The sequence below is a fragment of the Photinus pyralis genome, unplaced genomic scaffold, assembly GCF_008802855.1.
Source record: "Photinus pyralis isolate 1611_PpyrPB1 unplaced genomic scaffold, Ppyr1.3 Ppyr1.4_LG5, whole genome shotgun sequence".
NCBI lineage: Eukaryota > Metazoa > Arthropoda > Insecta > Coleoptera > Lampyridae > Photinus > Photinus pyralis.
Window position 1 is genome coordinate 24,325,275 of NW_022170596.1, and position 9,937 is coordinate 24,335,211.

At 35.2% G+C, this 9,937-nt stretch overlaps 1 protein-coding gene across 1 annotated transcript; it reads left to right on the forward strand.

Moving 5' to 3' along the window:
- The first annotated feature begins 2,635 nt into the window (after window positions 1-2,635).
- On the forward strand, window positions 2,636-5,756 carry LOC116170634. The gene is made up of 3 exons (XM_031487137.1): window positions 2,636-2,902; window positions 4,273-4,458; window positions 4,510-5,756. The coding sequence occupies exons 1-3, from the start codon at window positions 2,878-2,880 to the stop codon at window positions 5,754-5,756; spliced, it is 1,458 nt and encodes a 485-aa protein (XP_031342997.1). The 5' UTR covers window positions 2,636-2,877.
- Window positions 5,757-9,937: the final 4,181 nt, after the last annotated feature.

A 9,937-nucleotide genomic window follows, 5' to 3' on the forward strand; every position in this document is an offset into this window, starting at 1 on the left:
TCGTTTAAAATTCGATATGAGGCGATGAAATTTGCATAGGTATACGAACCACTTGCAAAGTACGGAATTATAAAAAGTACCTTGACCCGGTCACCTTCTACGGAATATTTTTAAGTAAGTGTACCGCCTTTCGAGTAATATTTCTTGTTTGGTCTACTTTAATACCATATTCGAAGAGAAACTGAACGATTTCCGTGTTTATGCCAATTTATGACTTCGAGTTGCACTTTTTAAAACTACTGGATTCAATTTTTTTAAATTTCTGGGGCAAGTGTTTGGTGTTTGATAAAAATGAATGAAATAACACATTTGGAAGCGTCTATTTAGTATACTTTTTGAGTATGACAAAATGCAGCAAAGCGGTTCCCAAATGTCCCATGAAGTGTAACACGAAACTTTACTAAAGCTATTTATCGATTTATGTGATAATGTAGTCTTAACTGCGATAGATCTGACGCAATTGATTTACATCAAGTTATGGAATGCAAGAGCAAAAATTTAAAAAATCGCCCCTAGTTAAAACCAATTTGTCAACAATAACATACGTCACACGTGTAAGCAGAACGTAGTTAAATTACACATGCTGTTGACAGTATTTCCATCAGTACTAATTTATTGCAGCCAGTTTTATGAATTCTGATAGTTTGGCGAAATAGTTTTGCAACAAACTTTGCAGAGCATTGCTCTTCGCAGTAAGCATTTAGTATTGCTTACACGTTCTCGAGAACAACTTGCAATTTATTTGTAGGACTGCAAGTAATAAACATCAGTTTGCCAAATGACCTTAATAATTACCACTGACTAAAATGCGTCTAGTTATTTTTTATTCCAATTTGATGAGGTCTATCAATCTATCTAATTACCATATCGAGTTCTAGTTCAAGAACTAATGATGAAATAGTGTCATACAGTTTCAAAGGACGAAAACATCGCGCAATTGTCTTTTAATATTCAAAAATATGCAGAGATTTTCTGCGCGATTCACTAATTGGTATAACGCAATTTTGCAAGAAATTTTGCGATGTGTTTATCTTAAATTCAAATAGGTTTACATCCTTCCTAGAGTTACTATTATACAAGGTCGCTGATAAGTCTGTAAACAGTCGATTATCGTGGTAAAAAATATACAAGATTTTAGGGTTCATTAATATCTACTAGGTAGTAATAATTTTAAATATACAGGGTTGTTCATAAAAGTGTGCCGCACCAAAATTGCATTTGCTTTTAATGAAACACCCCGTACATTCTCCTACATTTCAATTCCTCTATTATTTTTAAGAAGAATTTGTAAGAAGCAATCAAACGTTTCCGGATTGTCGAGTTTTGAGGATAAACGCTACTATTCTATACTAATTTATTGAACGATTGAATGAAGAACAATCGGTTCTCTTAATAACCACCGAATGTTTTCAAACTAAATACACGATGTCATTAAATTATTGTTCTAGCGTTTATTTTCAAAGCCAGGAAACGATTGAACCTGCTCTTACAAATTTTGCTTAAAATTGAGAGAAGAATTGAAATATCCAATTATGTATGCCACCCCTTGATGAATAGCTCTGTATAATTCAAACAATTACTGCCTAGTAGACGCTGAAGAACCCTAAAAGTATTGTATAATATTTTCGACTAGTTTCTAGACTTATCAGCGGCCTTGTATAACCGTATCTCGAACCATTTTGCGCTATGCTCAAATTTAATTATTTAAATTTGCAACCAACCTGCTCGCAAAATAACTTGATGGTAGAAAATTCTTTAGGGTTGACAATTAACAATAGCACCATTTATTAGGGTTATACCTTTGAGTTCTCTTTGTTTTATTTGCTTAGACGAAGACTAGGGTCCAAACCTATCGGTGAGAAATAACCTGTGCGTGTTTCCATTGTCTGAGAATCTTCTGTCAAATAAATTTACAAGGGAGCGAATTATCAAGAACTGAATTTGCTTAAATCGGAGCTTTTTGAGACTACTTTATTTTAAAGCAAATATCAACAAGTTTTACGGTTAAATTGATCGGAACGTATTTCTTTGCAAGAGATGGTCCCAAATTCTTCTCTGGAGCGATTTTACTGCGTTGAATCCAGAGAAAACGTGAGTTTTCCAGACGTGTTATGGAGAATTTTCTGTTTAATGATTAAATGATAATTTGTTACAGCTTTACCAAAGTTTCTACTATCATAACACTTCAACATAACTTGACCACATTCTTTTCAGAAGGTCCGAAATAATTTTACCTCACTGGCATGTATCGCTTTGCTTTGCGCAGTGGCGATATTGTAACCGATGAGGTTGTCTTCTGCGTATTTACATCGTGCGATTGTGTGTCTTATTGATGTTTTATTAGTTAACTGCGTGGGTACACCTCCCCGTGGTAACTTGGGGGACTGTCCAAAGGCATACTCGCCCCTTGGGGAAGGGCTCAAGGTATAAGCCGACTTCGGTTAATCCTCGAACAGGCTAAGAAATTACGCTAGGCGCTTAGGATGGAGTTAGCATCGCAGTTTCCTTGGTCCCTCCACCCCCCTAACCCAGCTTTCCCAAGCCCGAACGGTACCCACAGGCCCTACCGCTACAGATTAGGTAGTCGGCACCGCACGGCGCCGTTGCCAAGAGGGGCCACCCCCCCTAAATTTTTAACTTGTGATTTTCTGTTTTAGTGAACGTAGACATTTAAAGGCGAGTCATGGGAGAGAAGGAGGAAGGTGAGGTATTTATAAGAAGTGCGATGACAAGACGAATGCCACCTCCAAAAGAGCGAACTGACAAAGACCAGTCAGATCATAAATAGACTAGAGGAAATAGGGACAACTAGAAACATCTGGCTACCTGGAGAACCCCCTCGCGTGTCAGACCGCAAGGATTCTGTGGATAGCCGCCATGGAGACCTGGTTCCGGGCCATGGGTGGTTTGGATCGCACGCTAGTATCAACCACGGCCATTGCATTTGCCGATGATCACGTGTTGGTACTGGCGGGCGCTTCGGCTAAAAAATTGAGGTTTCGTCCATACAAAATTTTAAACTTATATATTTTAGCAGTATCCCTTCGCTCCAATAAGTCAAAAGCACAGCTAAAGCACCTCGCGCTACTTTATAATTATTTTTAGGTTCTCTACTGAAACCACTGAAATAGAAAGACAGGCGTAATAAACACAAGTGACCAGTAGTGCGGATGTGTGTTCTGCCCAAAAGATTTTCAGTTCTTCTTTTTATATCTAAGAATATGTGTACCAAATTTGGTTCCGATTGGTTCAGCTGTTAGCCCAACCGCACTTCCAATAATTAGCGGGGAAGTTTTATTAAAATGAAGCTTCCCATGGTTGGTAATACATATATAGCATGAGCTACAGTACCGAGTAGACGTGTTTGTATAACGCTGCAAATATAAGTGTTTATCTAAATTCAGTGATAAGTTTTCCGTTGCAAGTGTAGAAAATGCCTACGACAAGAAGTACTGAAAGCGGGGGCCTAGGTGACATCGACCTTCTTGCTCAAAAAGTTGTTGATAAAATGTTAAATTCCGATTTATTCTGTGAAAAATTAAAGTTCGTAATCGACACCTCAATAAAAGAACAATTATCTGCAACAATTCAAGCTTACGAAGACAAAGTCAACAATCTAGAGGAGCAGTTGAAAAAAACACGTTCAGATATGGATGATGCCTTAGATGCTCACGAACAATATACCCGTATCAACAGTGTACGCATTTTTGGAATACCAGAAAAGCCGAACGAAAACATTGCAGATGTTGTAGTCAACACAATCGCAGATAAACTGAACTGTCCTATATCCAAAGCTGACATCGATATTTGCCACCGATTGCCATCCAATAATGCAAATCATAAACCAATTATTATAAAATTTGTTCGCCGGGAAATAAAAAACAACATTTTTTACAACAAGAAAAAACTGAAGGGTACACCCATCGTCATCAGGGAGGACTTGACACAACGACGCTTGCTCATATTAAAGGAAGCTATAAAACGTTACGGTAGCAAGAAAGTGTGGACCTCCGATGGGAAAATTTGTATAAAGACGGATAATGGTATCAAAAAGGCGACAACCAATAAACAGCTGGATCTTCTTGTCAACAATAAATAAACTGGCTTTGTTAAATATGCAATCGATGCAGTGTTTGATCGCACGAATTTTTGGTCTGTGGACAATCTTGCTTATGTTAATCGTTTATCTACAAAATTGTATTTTTGTTAATTATTTTTGTATTAAGTATAATTGCCAATTAATTCTGTACTAATTCTGTTATTTTTTTGTAGCAATGCGTATTGCACATGTAAACATAAGATCCCTGGTGCCAAAGTTACACGTTCTTAAAAGTTTTTTGGATGTCGAAAAATATGATGTAATGGCTATCAGCGAAAGCTGGTTGAAGAATGACGTGAGCGATGAGCATATTACTATTCCTGGTTATAATCTGGTGAGGCAGGATAGGGTAAACAGAGGTGGTGGAGTCTGTATTTATATAAAAAATAAATTAAAATTTACTATTATAGTCTCTAATCAATACACAATTGAACACTTATGGTTAAATATTAAAACAAGTACTCAGTCTGTGGTAGTTGGCGTTATTTATAGACCTCCAAATCAAAACTACAAAGTATTCTGTGACGAATTGGAAGGGGTATGCTTAGAAGCTTTGCTGGCATGTGAGAGTCTTGTTTGTGTAGGGGATGTAAACATTAATATTCTTAATAAATCCTCAACTGAAACTAAATATTATCTAAACATGCTAGAAACTCTGGGCTTAACTCAAATCATCGAAAAGGCCACACGTTTAGGTACGTCGCTTTTAGACCACATAATTGTTTCAAATCCTATTGTAGTTAAAAAATCTGGTACAAATGGTATGTTATTTGCTGATCACGAAACCATATTTTGTGAACTCGTTTTAGACAAAATAATAAGTCATCATGAACGCAGAGCTATTAGAAGTTTTAAAAATTTCGATGTAGACTTATTTCGAGCCGATGTACAAAGAGTAGCCTGGCAACATATTTTTTACATAGCTGACGTAAATCTGAAACTAAATTACCTAAATGATAACATTCTCAACATTATTAACAAGCATGCACCCATAGTTACTGTATCGGGCAACAGGAAAACTAACACACAATGGTTATCATCCAACACCAAATACCTTATGAGGCTAAGGGATAAAGCGTACAAAAAATTCAAACAATCGCAATCACCCGCACACTGGGAATATTATAAATCTCTGCGTAATCTTGTGAACAAAACGGTAAAACTGGAGAAGAAAGCGTTTTTGGAGTACAAACTCAATAATAAGGACCCCAAAGTATTATGGAAGGAACTTAAAAATCTAAAAATCGTTCATGACAGGAAAAACGTCATACCTCCTTTTCTACAACATGCTAACCAAATCAATGATTACTTTATAAATAGTATTCCTGCTGTTCAAAGTGATCTGTCTAAAATTGAGCCTCTTTTTAGCGCTGATTATAAGTATGTAAATTTTGAATTTTCATCGATTGATACCGGCATGGCTGCGAAGCTGCTTAACTCGATAAAAACGAATAGCACTGGTTGGGATGGTATAAACATTACTATTGTGAAATTGTTTTGTCCTACAATTCTTCCTTATCTAACGCATATAATTAACGAATGTATCAATACTAACACATTTCCAACTGCGTGGAAAAAGCACTTGTCATACCGATTGCAAAAATACCCAACCCAAAAGAATACAAAGATCTTCGTCCCATCAGTATTCTCCCAGTAATGTCAAAAATTTTAGAAAAAATCATTGATTCACAGCTACGCGCGTATTTAAACACTAACCACGCTTTCTTACAAAACCAATCTGGGTTTAGGGCCGGGCATAGCTGTGCCACTGCTATTCTTCATGTCACTGACGAGTGACGATATATTAAGAGCGACTGACCAAGGCAAGGTATCTGTGCTAACACTTCTGGATTTCAGCAAGGCATTTGATACTGTAGACCATGACATTCTGACCTCAATTCTACGTTCTTTTGGCCTATCGCCCAACGCAACTGCTCTAATTCAAACATATTTAAAAGATCGATCGCAATGCGTGCATTTAATGGGTTCGACATCTCATTATCGAAAACTAACTAGAGGTGTCCCACAAGGGTCAATACTTGCTCCGCTTCTGTTCAATTTGTACTCGTCCTACCTACCTTCCGTCGTAAAAACATGTTCAGTTCACATGTACGCCGATGATTTACAAATGTACTACTCGTTTGATAGTGAAAATAGCACTGAAGCTTTAAATCTTATTCAAAGTGATCTAAATGCACTTGCTACAGGCTCTTTACACCATTCATTAGTAATCAACCCCTCAAAATCGATGGCTATACTTTTTGGCAACAAACATAAACTTGAAAGGCTAAAGGAGCACTCAAGGTTATATATCGGTGATCAACAAATAATCATATCAGATGAAGTCAAGAATTTGGGAGTAGTAGTTGATAATACCTTCAGGTATACGAAACTAATAATGAATTTCATTCAACGAGCAATCATCAACCTTAAATTAATCTTTCCCCACAGACACTACCTTACACAAACATTAAAAGCAAATCTTTGTAATTCCTTAGTGCTGAGTCACTTCAACTACTGTTCCCAAGTTTATGGCCCCGGTATCACACAAAATATTTCGGCCAAAATACAACGTATTCAGAACTGTTGCATTAGATTAATATTTGGAATAAAGAAGTTCCAGCACGTGTCACATAAAGTAAAAGACTTATCTTGGCTCAATATGGCAAACAGAAGACTCTTAAATGCGGCATGCTTGTACCACAAAATAATGCTAGACAAATCCCCGCCATACTTGTATAATAAAATAACGTTCAGATCTGACGTTCATAATCTTAATATTCGATTTAGAGGGAGAATAACGCCACCGATACATCGTACAAGTTTGTTTAGACGATCCTTTACGTAGGTATGACTTTTATAAAATTTATTCCTCTATTTCGGAACCACTGAAATCACTACCACTGTGTACCTTCAAGAAAAGAATGCGCCAGAATCTGCTAGACAGTCAGTTTAAATAATTAAAACGTACAAACATTACCACGTCTGGGTTCACCCAGAATATGTAGGTACACTTTTCACTATAACCACCTGTTATATAACTAATTAATCTTTACATCGCTGCACCGACATCCTTCATCCAATTATCATCTGACACCATAATTTAAGTTAATTGGCAAAATGTTTACAAGTTCAGTTTTGCACGATGAACAATCTTTCACTTATTTTTTTCAGGGAATTGGTGGTAGATCAGAACTTGCATTTATTTGCAACGCCTGAACCAATATCCCCTGTGATTTTCACCATACAGCTTAGGTATATGCATTTGTCTCCTTATTACACTCTCAGTCTTTGTTTCTAAGTTGTTATGACGTGAAAATAAATGCATTATTATTATTATTATTATTATTGTGAATTGTGAGTATCAATAGTGACTTTCGCCTCTATTGCTAATCATGGGCTTGGTCCCATCAGTTTTGACAGCGTACCTCTTGTTGGTTGGAATCTTGTAGTGATACGAATGGACAGTGTCGGAATAAAAGAAAGGGAGATAACACAAATGGGTTGTTCAACGTTTACAGTACTATTAATTTGCCTTCGCTGATGTGTGTAATCTACGTACACACGAAAATAAGATAGGTATCCCACAGCAATTTTATTGCAAATTATCAAATATTAAATGTTTTAATTTTAGACTAAGGACTAAAAAATTGTTTTTAAATGATTCTGCATTTTACTCCTGCCGCCTACCTTATTTATTTTTAAACATAAGCAATTTATTATTCACCCTTCCACAATTTTAATCTGGGCAATAAATAGGTTACTGTCCCAGCTTGATCCAGACTGTAAACACTTTGTTATTCCATCAAATATTTGCGGTTTTGCACAGGTAGATAAGAGGAATATTAACTATTTGATTGCGATCACTGAACTGTTTTTCCCAATCTATATAATAAATTGGGTTGGTATAAGTGCCTCAATAAATATCTTCCAAAGCGTTAATATTTAAATTTTCTGATGATGATGGTTATGTTTGGCTGCAATTTCAAAGCAAGCTTCCATTAATTAGTTATAATATTTAAATTGGTACAAGGATTGGTTCTTGATTATTATTAGCAAGAGGCTGGTCTAATTTACACTATTCTCTTCTAACGTGTTTGTTTGTTATCCTTCCAAAGAAGATGTGGGTAGTTACAACATATACCGACGGAATTTTCTTCCTTCGAAGGATCTTTTGAATAAGTGTGATAAGTTTACAGTATCTCACAAAATTCACAAAAAAAAAACAAGAAAATGTGCATCAGAATCATTTAAAGTTACAGAACACAACACAACAACAATTGAACTGCACAGGTTTCTTCAAACAAGTATTAAGTTCTTGCGAATCGGAACTCAATATCGTTTCGTCTAACAAAATGCACTTTCGGGATTAAAACACACATTTAAAGACTGCAGTTAGGTATAGAATATAGGTACTATTTTGCGGTACAAAAAGTGTCATTGTAAAACATTTCATTCTAAATGCACCTTGACATGTGAAGATTCGATTTTAATGAGTAAAAAAAATCTGCAACATTTTAGAAATACTTTGCCATATAGCCCTTTTTTTTGCTTATTTTAATAATGAAAAGAAATGCCAGCAGCTCAATCTTAATACTCAGAGTCGTGGGCAAGGGGTAGGTATTTTGTTGATAAAATAAATTTACAGATGTAATAATAATGTGTTTATAGGGCGCCACTTAATTTTTTCTGAATACTGAATAATAAGTATAGAGAGACTAGAGTCAACAATTGACAATAGATTTAGGTACCTACACATACAATAATATTATGAAAACCCTTATTCTAATATCTACAATAATCTATACCCAAAAAGTTATGATATTTTGGTAGTTAATACCAAACGACAAGCATTTTTTTCTTTTTAAACAATTATCTGATACATCAACATTCATACACGCATTTCATACATTATTACCCAAATTAAAATTCGACTATGTGGTGCCATCTCAATGAAATCAATCGAATACGAAGACAGCTAATTTTGATTTTCCACAGAAGCGGAAATTTTGAAATGCTACAGCCATACGAATTGTATACAGGGTCTTACTTAATTGGTTGGTACATGGGAACAAAACAAGCACTTTTTCCAAATAAACCGAGGGTCAAATGTGTTTCATTTGGAAGTCACCCTACAAAAGTGGTGGAATTTGCGTTTCTTCTTCAATTTTTGTCTGATATAATGCTTGTATTCAAGAATTTTATTTATAAGTTCATTATTTGTTTATGTTTTTTTGGATGGCTTTTTAATAATTTTATTTATTTTTTGTTTGTATTATTTATTGCATAGTACATTGTTATAGAACTCTATTTAAATGACATTTTCAAAGATTCCACCAGCCACATTCACGCAGAATGTATCTTCTTGCAATCGACGCATCGCATATTTAATATCATTTAATGATCACATTAATTTCAAGTATTTTAATATCTGACCACGTGACGTATATGTACAGGGTACCCATTATGTATGGAATATAGAATATATAGCTCGGTAAATGTTGACTGTATTAAAAATTTATCTATATGAAAGCTGTTTAGCATTTTATTTTCCCATAACAAGGCAGCATTCCATTGTTTTATTTCATAAATATCGAAAAACAATTGAATGTTTTTAAATAACAATGCACACTAGGCTTATTTGCTGTAGGATCTCTGGATTAATGTTATTGATCAAATTATAAAAAATTTGCTGTCAGTTACCTTTGTGACAATCTTGGGATAGTGAAAATTATACTTCCAAAATGGTTTACACACTAGCCGAAAGAGTGGAAATTATTCTAATTTATGACAGTAATTAATTTCTTTCTTTCCCATAGCAACAAATAAGTGACATTT